General features: G+C 36.5%; 1 protein-coding gene across 1 annotated transcript in view; it reads left to right on the top strand.

Annotated features, from left to right (window-relative positions):
• Window positions 1-14,045, top strand: part of HERC1 (HECT and RLD domain containing E3 ubiquitin protein ligase family member 1) — a 215,496-nt gene that overhangs the window by 116,279 nt on the left and 85,172 nt on the right. Inside the window, exons 26-33 of the mRNA XM_082852538.1 lie at window positions 3,009-3,277; window positions 4,962-5,177; window positions 5,823-5,943; window positions 6,180-6,417; window positions 6,582-6,766; window positions 8,940-9,095; window positions 10,976-11,082; window positions 11,622-11,732. Of these exons, the coding sequence (XP_082708664.1) occupies window positions 3,009-3,277; window positions 4,962-5,177; window positions 5,823-5,943; window positions 6,180-6,417; window positions 6,582-6,766; window positions 8,940-9,095; window positions 10,976-11,082; window positions 11,622-11,732 (1,403 nt within the window). The remainder of the gene's footprint in view (window positions 1-3,008; window positions 3,278-4,961; window positions 5,178-5,822; window positions 5,944-6,179; window positions 6,418-6,581; window positions 6,767-8,939; window positions 9,096-10,975; window positions 11,083-11,621; window positions 11,733-14,045) is intronic.

Raw genomic sequence — 14,045 nt, 5'->3', positions numbered from 1 at the left:
TATTGTGAGATTTTGTGTTTCAAAGTATTTTTGATACCAACCTAAACATTTTGGTTATAATTATTTAATTTATTTATTTATCCTATTGCTTTCAGATAGTGTCTTATTCTTCCTTATATTTTATTCATACAGAGTTTTGTTTGGCTTATATACTTAATAAATTACATGTTTTATTTATTTATTTGTTTATTTTGTGGTACGCGGGCCTCTCACTGTTGTGGCCTCTCCCGTTGCAGAGCACAGGCTCCAGACGCGCAGGCTCAGCGGCCATGGCTCACGGGCCCAGCCGCTCTGCGGCATGTGGGATCTTCCCGGACCGGGGCACGAACCCGCGTCCCCTGCATCGGCAGGCGGACTCTCAACCACTGCGCCACCAGGGAAGCCCATAAATTACATGTTTTAAATTAGGGGTCAACAAACTGACTAGAGGGCCAAATCTGGATTACCACCTTTGGTTGAAAGTAAAGTTTTGTTGGAACCCAGCCACACTCATGTATTACCTATGGCTGCTTTCACACTACAACAGCAGAGTTGAGTAGTTAAATGAATAGTGAATGACCCACAAAACCTGAAATTATTTACTGTCTGGCTCTTTATAGATAAAGTTTGCTGACCCCTGCTTTAAATTGCAGAGAGGATTTAATTTGGGGATTGACCACCTATTCCATAGAATATTTTGAAGTATATTAAGGCAATTCGCTACTTGCAGTTTCTTCACATATTGAGCCTTTGCGTAGGCAGGCAGTTGAAATTCCCATGGATCAGTGATTTGTGAGTTGATTAAGAACAGGAATATGTAAGACCACCTCCCATAAACTTAAGGGATTAGTGTTATTAATTTAGAAAAGATCATTTTCTTTAAGCCTCTGTTTCCTCAAGTGAGGAATGGGACTAGGTAATCTTTAAGGTCACTTTTACTTCTGTGGTTCTAGCATTAACTCTCTGCACATTGTATTTTCATTTTGAAAAGTAGTTTATAAGTATTGGAAGATGGAAGAAATTTTTATTCTTAAATTTTATTATTGAACCAACAAGCTCAATGCTAAGAGACCAAAAAATATCATTTGTAAGGTAAGGTTAAATCCAGAGTCTGCATTTGGGATGCTTAAGGAAGTGGAAAATGATTATTTCTTTTTTTTTCTTTTTTTCCACATTAGCCCCTCCTGTATTCTTTAAATATCATTTTAATTTAATACATTATGCATCCATGACATTTTTCTTTGGATTTTTACCTTTTCTGTTTTACATGGGAAAATATTCAGCTATACAGTTTGGGGAAATTTTCAGATTGGTTATTTTTTATGTTCAGTAGAACTGAAAACCCAACATTTTTTAATCTTAAGAATTCTTGCTAAAATATAGAATGCAGATAAACCATATATTAGCCATTCTAAATTATTTTAGTAGAATGCATATAAATTATTTCATAGCTACTTTATAATATTAACTGCCTATTGTGGATTTCTGTGTCACATTTTGAAGTCCTGGGGTTTTCCTGACAGTGTAATAATTCAAAAATAAGTTATACAGTCAATATTGTATTAGTTCATTTTCTCTTTGGGCATTAGTGTTTAAGTAGTCCTCTTCCCAAATCTTTTCCATCTAGTATGTAACAAATATAATCTTTGTAATGCATATTTTATTAGGTACCTCAAGATTCACTCCTAATAGAAAAATTTGGTATACTCACAGAATGAGATATTATACAGCACTCAAACAAATGAACCATGGTTACATGGAATCATGTGAATGAGTATTAGCAATATTATACTGAATGCAAAGTAATGTCCAAAAAGACTACATAAAATGATACTTTTTTATAAAGTCACAAACAACTAACACTAAACATTATTTGTCTTGGGAATACATATAAGATAAAACAATATTTAACAACAATAAAAGCAAAGGAGTGATAATGAAATCCTTAGGTTGGAGGACACAGGGGAGAGATGCGTTGGGGGGAAGAACAGATAGATAGTATTCTGCCAGTTCTCTAGTTCTTGTGTTCACATTTATTATAAGTAAATATAAATACAAAAGCAGGCCATGCATGGACCAGTGATGAGAGTATATCATGAGCCAAGGAGTATGATTAATCTAACTCATGTACCTGAGATCAATTAAATCAAAAAATACAAAACGTGTAAGAATTAGACATTTATATATTTATTTAAAGCCATTATTGGCACATACCTTGGACAGTTCTTGTGATCAAACATATTAACATTTTTGCTGTCTAATGTAAAGATTTTAGCCTAGAAAATGCCCACTGGCAAAACTAATGGTATTATATTTAGTCACTATTGTTAACACCACTTGGTAATTTTATGTAGATATCATTTTATAGTAAATCTTATATATTCTTGTCTGTGAAACTTTGCTTCCTTTATATAGGAGTTTCACAACCTGAAATAAATGTGCATATCACACAGTGAAAATGTTCCTTTTATTAATGAAACCAAGGGTGATATTTATGTCTCCTTTTTTGTGTAAGTTTACTTGCCCTTCTATATTCATTTTTTGGTAATATTTCATTGCAGATATGTACACATTTTGCACAGTCTTGACTCAATCTTTGCAATGATAATGTTAAATCAGATGAAGTCCTATTACTAGTAGGTCTTACCAGCAGTGTCCTAAGTGCCGAGTTCCATTTTGGTCATAAATGATGGTCTGGTTTAATACTGCAGAGCATTTTAAGCTAAGCATTTTGAGAGCAGCTTCTGCCTTTCTTTTTCTTGTGGCAACGTGTTACTAAAGCGCTTACAGAGACACTGGTACATTAAACAGGGCTTTCCCTTTGTTTTCTTACATTGCTGTAGTTTTTGTTTGTTTGTTGTTTTTTACCAAAGCATTTTGCTCAGATTCACTTAATGCATGCATGTATTCAAACACTAGTATCCATTTCTCACCAGTTGGTATGATAGCAACACTCAGCCCTCATCTAGTTTCAGAATGTATGCTCATCTTGGTCATCACTGATGCGTTTTTGTTCTGTTTGTATGTAGGTCCTATGCATAGTCAATTGGAAACCCTGAGCGACTCTTGGGCGCGCCTGAAACATAACAGAGACTGGTTGTGCAACTCCTCTAACTCCTTTGAGTCTGATTTTGATCTTACCAAGTCTTTGGGAGTTCATACTTTGATTGAAAATGTTGTAAGCTTTGTGAGTGGAGATGTGGGGAATGCCCCAGGTTTTAAAGAGCCAGAGGAAAGTATGTCTACAAGTCCCCAAGCCTCCATCATTGCAATGGAACAGCAACAGTTAAGGGCAGAAGTAAGTCTTTGATATTTACTCCTTGTGAGGGACTGTGGAAACTTAAACTGAACCACTGAAGGTACAATTGTAGGAAAAACTTTTCCTTTTCTTCTCTTCCTTGCCTCCCCTTTTCCTTCACTTGAGCTTTTTGATGTTGCTATCTTAACCAAAGCAGCCTGATAGTTTGTTTGAAGTGAACAGTAGTGCACAAGATACTCTATCACTAAGTCTTTCCTTGTCTCCTAGAAACTAGAGTGAGATTGGTTGGTGACTATACAGATCTGCTCTTAGAGTCCCCATTTTTGACCCATTTGTCTCCGTTTAAAAAGGGCTAGATTAGAACACCATGCTAATAATGATAAATGCTAAAATTAGTGAGCATTGCCTCCAAATATCCCCCTCAAAATATTTATTAATGATTGTGGTTTTAACATGTCCTCAAATTCTTTGATACTCTTCCCTCCAAGAGGTGGAGCTTAATTTTCCTCCTCTTGAGAGTAAGCTGGACTTAGTGACTTAGAGCTCACAGAGTACGAAAAGGGGAAAAAAATACAGTAATTTTACATTGCAGAAACCCGGCAGACATCACCTTAACCAAGTGATCAAGATTAATATCACCAATAGTAAGTTCTGGTGATATCATGTACCCTGATAATAATGTGATGAGAGGGGGACTTTGTAGTATTCATCCCTAAATCCATACCTGTAGGCCAAACATGAGAAAACATGAGGCAAACCCAAATTGAGGGACATTCTATAAAATACACAAACAGCCCTTCATAGATGTCAAGGTCATGAAAAACAAAGACAGAAACTGTCACAGACTAAAGGAGACAAGACAACTAAATGCAACGTGATACCCTGATTTGGATCCTGGACCGTAAAAGGGACATTATGGGAACTCTGGTGAAATCCGAATAAATTCTGTGGTTTAGTCAGTAGTGTTGTACCAATGTTAATCTGTTTTCATAAATGTACCATAGTTTTGTAAGATACTAACATTAGGAGAAGCTTGGGGAAAGGTATACAGGAACTATCTGTACCATCTTTACAATTCTTCTATAGATATAAAATTATTTCAAAATAAAAAGTTTATTTGTTTTAAGAAAAAGGAGGGTAGGCCAACGGACTGCTGTGGTGGATATGTGTCCTCCTAGGGAAGATAGAGCCAGAAGTTCAAGAGAACCACAGAGAAACCTTTTGGAAATACTTCTACTTCTTGAACTAAAGAGTATTCATTCCATATAATGTTATAAGTAAAGGAAGCAGTATCCATACTACTTGATGCTTTTGAAATCATGTATATCTCCTCATGAGCATCACAACAGCTCTGTGAGTAGATTAAAGTACTATTAGCCTCATTTTGTACATGAAGAAACTGAGACTCAGGAAATTGAGTTTACCAAGGCTACATAGTCGTTGGAATACTCTGGCCTTGAAACTAGATCTCCTACATCCAAATTTACTACTTTTCCCCTTGTACTGTGTAGCCTCTTTTATACTGAAGTATGCTTATAGAGATCTTAGAGATATTTTAATTTTTAAAGTCATAACAGTAAAAGAAATGTTTATCTTACTAGAATAGATTCCTAAGAAATATCAGAATTTTCTGTGTGCTAAGAAATATATTGTCTGTGACGTACAGAGTTATTTGTGTCTCGGTTCAGTGAAGAATTCTAAAATATGTTTATTTTTTCTCAAGCTTCGTTTAGAGGCACTTCATCAGATCCTTGTACTATTGTCTGGAATGGAAGAAAAAGGTAACATCTCTCTGACAGGAAGCAGATCAAGCTCAGGTTTCCAGTCATCCACTCTGCTCACATCCGTGAGGCTGCAGTTTCTAGCAGGGTGTTTCGGTTTAGGCACTGTTGGACACGCAGGAGCCAAAGGAGAGAGTGGCCGATTGCATCACTATCAGGTAGATGACAGAACTGTCATGGGAGGATGACACCTTTTAGTATATTCAGATTTTAACTGTATTTTTACAACACCAGTTTAATAATGCTAAACTTTTTGGTGTTTAGAATTGAGGTTTAAAAATATAAAGACCTAAGTGACTTAAAGATAACTCATTGGTTTAGTTTCCTGAGTATAGCTGGGGTTAGATAAGCCATTAGGTAAGCCATGGTACTATTGTACTTTTAGATTCTTTGCTGGCTCAGTTTTATTAACCCTTAGCCAAATTGCATAGAGGTAGATCTAAGTTGGGATAAGGATTAGTGTTTGGGAGGATGGGTTTCAAGAATTTACATTTTAGACTTGATCATTTTACCAAGTTTCTCTGATTGCTTGAACTGTTTTTTTTGAAGTGTTGTCTTTATGTCTTCCATGTTTAGAGAGGAAAAATGCTTTGTGGGAAAGGAGAGAGATTATATAGAATCAAGAATTTTCAAGCATTGAAAAATAAATTGGTTATAAAACTTTTATATACTGTAATATAGTAAATAATTAAAAACCACCATAGGGCTCTAGCATGGGCTAGGAATAAAATGCTTTTACTTTCATTTGGGTAGGAAGTATTGTTGTTGTTAATGGAAAAGGTAAATCTTTGTGTGTAATTTAGGATGGGATCAGAGCAGCTAAGAGAAATATTCAGATTGAAATCCAGATGGCTGTGCATAAGATTTATCAACAATTGTCTGCTACTCTGGAGAGAGCCCTGCAAGCCAACAAGCATCACATTGGTGAGTAACTGCACATGCAAATATAAGGTGCAGGTAACATTTTGGCCTGAGGTTATGCTAGGTGGCTAATGTTCTGTGTTTAACATTAGGTCAGCCTATAGGTAAAGAATAAATACTTGAAAGTGTAATAGTGTTCCATACTACTATTTATATTTTAGAATATGATTTATTTTAGTAAATGCTTTGTTAACTTCAAAGAAGATTCTCAACTGCCTTTCTTTCTTTCTTCTTTTTAGAAGCCCAGCAGCGTCTCCTTTTGGTTACAGTTTTCGCCCTGAGTGTCCACTATCAACCAGTAGATGTTTCTTTGGCGATTTCCACTGGTCTGCTAAATGTATTGTCACAGTTATGTGGCACAGACACCATGCTAGGACAGCCTCTTCAGTTGTTGCCAAAAACGGGTGTTTCCCAGCTAAGCACAGCTTTAAAAGTGGCTAGTACAAGATTGCTCCAGATTCTAGCCATCACTACAGGGTGAGCATTGTAGATGTCTTGGTAGAACTGTGTGGGGCCTGGTCTTTCACATTTCCATTTCACCGTTATCTCCTTTATGTGTTTAAGCACATTTGCCCTTCTGTGTAATTACCATTTATTTTTTTCCTGTTATTTCATGTTATTTCACGTATATGTTTTTCCAGGACCTATGCTGATAAACTGAGCCCCAAGGTAGTTCAGTCTTTGTTGGATCTACTCTGTAGTCAGTTGAAGAATTTGTTGTCCCAGGCTGGTGTACTACTTATGGCCTCTTTTGGAGAAGGAGAAGAGGATGAAGAAGAGAAGAAAATTGACGCCAGTGGAGAAACTGAGAAGAGAGACTTCAGAGGTATCATAAATCTTTTTTCTCTGTCATTATTTACAAGCATTTATTGAATCCACATTGTGTGAATATCATTAGAATGTAGAGTTCTTTCTGTTGTGAGGCATGAGAGGATTTTTATTCATTTAGAAACCCCTTTTTTCTCCAAATATGTATGGTTTAGAGGTACCTCTGACTGAACTTCCTCTCCTTAGAGTTGGTTAACCCTGATGAAGCAACTGTACCACTCAGTGTCTAAGTTCAGCCTCTCCTTGGCTGTTGTGGCTCTAGAACTTAGAGGTTCTAGGTGACTGATTTCCCCAGATTATGTTCTTGTAGCATTTGATCATGAAAGCCCATCTCTTGGGTTGCATTCTTGTTTTAAGTGTTCCCCTAGGACCAAGGGTTTTTTAATATATGGGAATTGGGTTAGAATTAGGGAAGCTGAACTTCTTGCTAGGCTGTTCTGGTCTCTAGTCACTAAAAAATTCTTCATTATACTTAGCCGTAATAATTTTTGCTTGCTGTAATATGGTCATCTCCTTACAGCTTTTAAAAACTATAATGAACATTGTGGGAATTCCCTCGTGGTCCAGTGGGTAGGACTCTGTGCTTTTGCTGCTGAGGGTGCGGGTTCAAGCCCTGGTTGGGAAACTAAGATCTTGCAAGCTGCATGGCGCAGCCAAAAAAAAAAACTATAGTGAACATTGTATTTCAGTAGAACGTAAACCCTGAACAGAAGAACTACTATACATGTCTGTTATATATTAAGCGAATAAAGGTCTGAAACTGGTCAGTTATTCAGTGTCTTATTACCATAATAAGCTCTGTAAAGGACTTAGAGCAGTGTCTAGCACATAGTAAGAGCTCAATAAATGTTAAATGTTAATATTGGAATATTATAATAAATATTTAAATAAATAAAGTAGTATTTAAATAATATTAATACTGTATAGCTAGGTGGGTGGATAAAGGAATATGCTAGGGATACAAAAATGACAAAACATTATCTCTGCCTTCAAGGACCTTCTAGGGAAATGAGGAAGGTAGATGTTTAAACAGATAATTACAGTGTAATACAATAAGCTCAGAAGAAATAGCTAAATCTCTTAGGGCAGAATCTAGGAGGATGTATGAGTCTGATTTAGGTCTAGCTTTTGGTTTCAGAGGCTGAACCTCTGGCAAGTTACTTCTTCTTTATATAGCAAGTATGTAGCTTATACAAAGAGCATGGGCAGACTCACAGGGTATGATAAAATAAAAACAGGCTTTTAATGCCACCTCCCTTTTTCCTGAGATCCAGTTTGGGGATACAGGGTTGTTCGGGTAATAGTTTCTTACCACTCTGTTGAGTACTGCACATATGGATGGCAGGGAAGACCCAGTAGAGTTACTTCTCAGCCTATAGCTCCCCAAGAAAACTGGATCCTTCCATATCCAGTAAAAAAAAGAAACTGTGATGAATCTCAGTAGGTGTAACAGCAGACTGAGTCCACATCCATTCCCCTCAGGTTGCACCCATTCTATTTATGGGGATGGCTGGGAGTGAGACTGATTCTAGTAAGCAGTGGCCAGTCATTCAGAGGCAGGTGGACCAGGTATTAATAACTCCACATACTCTTTAAAATACTTAACTGAAAGTAAGGTATACTCTTCATTTCAAACGTAGTACTGACTGAAACACAAACTGTATCATCAAGTTGTATTAACCAGCTTTATATTTAAGGTCTCCAGGCTTTAATTAATTTAATTAATTTAGTGTCTTGTTACAGAAATACTTGCTGGGAGTGAGAGTGGGGTAGGATGGAGGCCTCCTAAAAGAGATTTTCCCAGGGATCTCTACGAAGAGAGAAAGTTTCATGGAAGAGGTAGCTTTGAACTGGATTTTGAAGGAATGTGTAGGAACAGGTTGGAGTGAGAGATAGTTACCTAGGGCAGGCTAATAATTTTATATTCTTCAAACTAATATAATAAATGTTTGTATATTAGCAAAGACTAAAGAAGTAAAGAAGAGGTAGAGTACTGGCTTTGAGTGGGTCTTAGCCAGGCTAGGGACAACCTGTCAGTTAGCCAGGCTAACTGACAACCTAGGTTTTGAATTAGGTGTGTGCTTACTGCATTCTAAATGTAAGTTATTTGATATAAGACTGTTTCCTGTTGGCTTTTGGTTGTAATGTAAACTTGTCTGTTCACTCTTTAGTTGCTCTTAGGAAACAACGCGCAGCCGAACTGCATCTGGGGGATTTTCTAGTTTTTCTCCGCAGAGTTGTATCTTCAAAAGCAATTCAGTCAAAAATGGCTTCCCCAAAGTGGACAGAGGTGCTTTTAAATATAGCATCTCAGAAATGTTCTTCAGGTATGTGACCTTTGTCTTATTTTACAGTATTTTGTACATCACGTGTGTTTTATTCAGATAACAACATTGGATACTTGACCTTGATTTTAAGCCTTTTTTTTCTTGTTTTATGAGTACTTATTTGATTGAAAGAAAAGTAATCTCAGGAGTAAAAATTGGGAGGAGTTAATAATAGAAGGTAGCACTGGAGAAGATCGTGGATTTAATGCAGAGAACTTGGCTCTAGTTCAGATTACAGTAATAAAGATAAGCAGAGAACATCCTGTTTAATAAGATAATTTGACACAGATTTTGAGTTTACTTCTTGGATTATCAAAATGCAGATTGGAGTTTGTCTGTTCTTTCTTATCATGATATGATTTCTGTTGCCTTGATTTGTAACTTCTGATTGTATGCTATCTCTGAGAGTTCTTTATAATAAGCTTAATTCCTGGTTCTTAGCCTAAAAGTCTGGTCTGCTTGCATAGATTACTATCAGTCCTTTCCTAATCTGTTTTTTTTTATTGTGATAAATATACATAAAATAAAATTTACCATTTTAACCACTTAAGTGTACAATTCAGTGACAGTAAGTACATTCACAGTGTTGCTCAACCATTGCTACTCTCCATTTCCAGAACTTTCTCATCATCCCTAGTCTTTCTTAAATGTGCTGAAACATAATATAGTCTTCTATGGTACATGCTGTTTTATATGTGTACACTCTCAATATAGTTTATTGGTGTTTCTTTTTACTTTTTTTAATGTGTATTCAATTTTTTAAAAATTCAGATCCTGTATCTTTGTTTTAAGATTGGCATAAACAAAAAAAGAATACAGACAACTTATTATTAACATAACAGCTGCAGTTATTAACTGCAAAAATACAGTAAAATGGAGTCATACTAAATGTTAGTGTTCTTACAGCAGAATTATCCCAGTCATTTTGTGGTAGCAAATTCTGGCAAGAAATTCATTTGTTGTTAAAAGTATTTAAAGAATTTCCAAAACTGATCAGCTGTGCTGCAAATAAAACAGCAGTTTATTCAAAAGAGCTCTTACCTTTCTCTTATTTTCTTAAAAGATCTGCCATTTACAGGTAACTACTGTTTTCAGATCAGTTGTTCAAACCAGGGTTCTTCTGTAAATACACATCTTAGCTTTATATATAGTAAGTTTATACTCATTTTCCCAATAGTTTTTCTTAACTAGTATAACTTACAATAGCTTTTTTTCTCCTTTAATAAGGTAAGCCTTCTATAATATTGATTAAGTTCTTAGAGCATGAAGAAAAATCAGATATTCATTTATTTCTACTGGTTGTGTTGTAGTAATGGATAGAAAAAAGAGCATCAGTATCCTGTCTCTACCTTTGCTTACTTTAGAAAAGTACAAACTGCTTACTCCCCATTAATCCTGTGAGTCCGTCAGGGCATAGATGGAGTCAGAAGCAATTAAAGGCCATGATAAGCCTGAGCTTTAGAGATTAACAGACCTGTCATTTACAATCCTACTTCTGTCTCTACTGAGCTGTGTGGCTTTGGTCAAGTTACTTAACTTCTCTGAGCCTCAGTTTCCTCATCAGTAAAATAGGGATATAATGTAGGATTTGTGAGGATCAACAGAGTTATTATTGTGTATGAAATGCATAGCACAGTACTTGGCACAGGTAGTTATTATAGTGCTGTTCCCTTACATACATAAAAACTGAAACACAAACGTGGATATTCATATACATTAATGGATATGGGATGAATCCAGAATTCTTGTGATAATATGCTGAAGTGAAGTCTGTTCCATCCTAAATACTTAGCAGCCTCAGAGATTTTTTTCAAGAGGTTTATTTAAACTTTGAATTTAAGTCACATTTATAATAAGAAAATGTCTTTTTCCCCCTCCAGGAATTCCTCTAGTTGGTAACTTAAGAACGAGGCTCCTTGCACTTCATGTCCTTGAGGCTGTGCTACCAGCTTGTGAATCTGGTGTAGAAGATGATCAAATGGCCCAGGTTTCTATTTTTAAAGTTATTAGAAGATGTTCTTTACATGTGCAACGTGATGCACCGAAAATCTAAACTCATGGTCTCTTCAGTTGTAAATGTGTCATTTATTCAATAGCATGACTTCCACTTCTGAGATTGCTTTTTTAATTTTTTCATCTCTAAGCAAGGAGAAAGAGAAATTAAGTGAGTTGTGGGATGTGAGGAGTAGTGGTATAGTGAATACTTTCAAGATCAGAAAGAAAGGAAAATTTGTGGAATTTCTTCCTAGGTGTGGGCATCTAGAGAGAGAAAGATGTGAGGCTGCATGGCCTCATCAGAGGTCCATATAGTGGGGCAACATGAGGACAGTCGAACCCACTTTGTAGTGGGTAATGGTCTTTCTAAAAAATGATATTTAACTTGGATCCACCCAAAGTAGCTGTCAGACATTGGTATAATTAAATCTCACATGTGACTTAATATTATAGTTACATGATTTATCTTTTCTAAAAATAGTTAAAATGATCCTTTACAAATTTTATCATTCTTTTTCCTTCAATAAATAGGTTGTTGAACATCTGTTTTCCCTCCTGTCGGATTGTATGTGGGAGACACCCATTGCTCAGGCCAAACATGCTATTCAGATAAAGGAAAAAGAAGAAGAAATAAAATTACAGGTACTTGATTCTTCCAAAAAGGTATTTTTAGACAGACGTGAATATCTTGTCACCTGTCTCTGGATCCTTTCTCCTTTGACTTTGTTCTATCAGTTATTCAGTCTCTTCTTTGTACTGTGTCTCCTTTTCCACTGGTTCTTTCCCCTCAGTTTATAAACATCTCTTATTCCCACCCTTCTAAATTTCTTTTTTATCCATGAAGCCTTCCCTATATTCTCTCATCCTTCATTGCTAAGCTTCTGGGAAGAGTAATCTTGTGTATGTTTAAGTCACTTCCTTACTTACTTCCTTACTTCATTATCTCTTCAGCCCAATTGTTTATCTTCCATCAAAGCACTGAAATTAAATGACAGAGGTAGGTGTTATTGGTAATACAGTGTATGGCTTTTTATCCACAGCTTACTTGACCTCTGGAAACTCTAGCCTTCTGTTGTTTTCAAAACACTACTTTCTCCTAGATCCCCTCTGCCAATCCTTGATTCCCTCTGGAGGCATCTCTTCTTTGGTGTGACTTTCTCCTTGCCTCCATCCCAAATTCCATTGTTCCTCAGAGTTCTGTCTTTAGCTTTTCCAGCAGTCTCAGTCATACCCACGACCATTTTCACTACATGCACTGCCTTCCAAACTTGAATGATAGCCCACGTATCTCTCCTTCAAACCTTTCTCCTTTTCTTCCTATCCCACTTTTATTGGTGGCACTAACATTCAACTAGCTTTTCAAACCTGAATTCCTGGGAATTCTCCTAATGTCCCCACCCATGTGGTCCCTAGAACTCATTGATTTTTACCTCCTAAATAGTTCTTGAATCCATCCATCTAGCTACCTTAATCTTTCTATCAGTTTTCATGATTCCACACTTTTTCTGGCTTTCCTTCTGTCCCAGTACAATGGCCTCTTCTCATCCTCTTCTATTTATACTTCCTCTTCTATTTAATCTGACTGCTGGAGTATCCCAAGGCTTGGTCCCAAGACCCCTTTTTTCCTTCAACTGTCACCTCCATTCCATTTCCTATAGCCAGCAAAACCTTATTCAGATCCGTATGCCATTGATTTTTAATTCCTTTTTTGACATTTTTCCTGAATTCCAGACATATACCCGTCTTCTACTTGCCTTACAACTTGAATAATAGTGTAATAGGTCTCTCATACTTAGTAGCATCCTTAGTTCTGTTACATCTTGTTCCTTCCCCAGGCTTTCCCATCTTTCCTAGTAAGCGACTCAACCAAAAAACCAAAGAGTCATCCTTGATTCCTCTCTTTCTATCACACACACCCACATTTTCTTTGTACAATCTCCAAGTCCTGTTGACTTCTCTGTTAAGACTTAACTTGAATTTTACACCTCCTCATTCCTCTGCCATCACCCTACTCGAAGCCACTACCATCTCTGGCCTGGATTATGCAATATTCTCCTAACTGGTCTTTCTGCTTCCATTGTTAACTCCCTATAGTCCATTCTCTACACAGGAGCCAGTGTGATCTTTTAACATTGTAAATCAGAGCATGTTCGTCCTCTGCTTAAAAAACCCACCAGTGGTTTTTAATCATTCTTGGGATAAATTCTAGAACTCCTTGTTCTCTCCTCTTTGCTCACTACACTGTGAACAACTTGCCTTCTTCCTGTTTCTTGAACACACTAAGCTTGTTCCTTCCTTTGGGCTTTGTGCCAGCTATTCTCTTTGCCTAGAATACTTCCCTCAGATATGTTTCTCAGAAGTCAACTTATTATTCATGTCTCAACTTAATTATCACTTCTTCATTGTACTTTCCTGATCCTCATTCTAGAGTCAGTTGCCACACAGTCTTTATCACATCACCTTTTTTGATTTCAGCATAGCACTTATTACCTGCTATTTCCTTGTTTATTTTCTATCTCCACCTTGTAAAATATAAGTTCTATGAGAGCAGAGACGTTATCTGTTTAGTATACTGCCGAGTGTATAGGACCTGGTATAGTGCCTGTTACATAGTAGATGCTTATTAAATACCCATTGAGCAAATGAATGAATTTAAGTTGTCAGTATTTTTTACCTGAACTCTTGCAGTAAACTCCTGATTGTTCTCTCTGCTTTCATCCTGTATGCTCCTGGTAAAACAATGTTTATAAAACATAGATCTGATAGTAGTTCCTCTATATAAATCATTCTTTGTAGGCACTCCCTATTGTCTAGAGTAAAGATTAAACTTAGAATGGCATTGAAGGCCTTCCATGATTTTGTTCCTTCTTCTCTTTCTAGTTCCTTGTTCTCTTTCAGTCTCATCCTCCCGATATTCCATACTGCTTGCAATTCTTTAAATCAGTGAACTCTGTT

Source organism: Leucopleurus acutus, assembly GCF_964270905.1.
Source record: "Leucopleurus acutus genome assembly, chromosome: 1".
NCBI lineage: Eukaryota > Metazoa > Chordata > Mammalia > Artiodactyla > Delphinidae > Leucopleurus > Leucopleurus acutus.
Note: the sequence above shows the minus strand (reverse complement) of the source record. Positions and strands in the feature narration are given on the sequence as shown.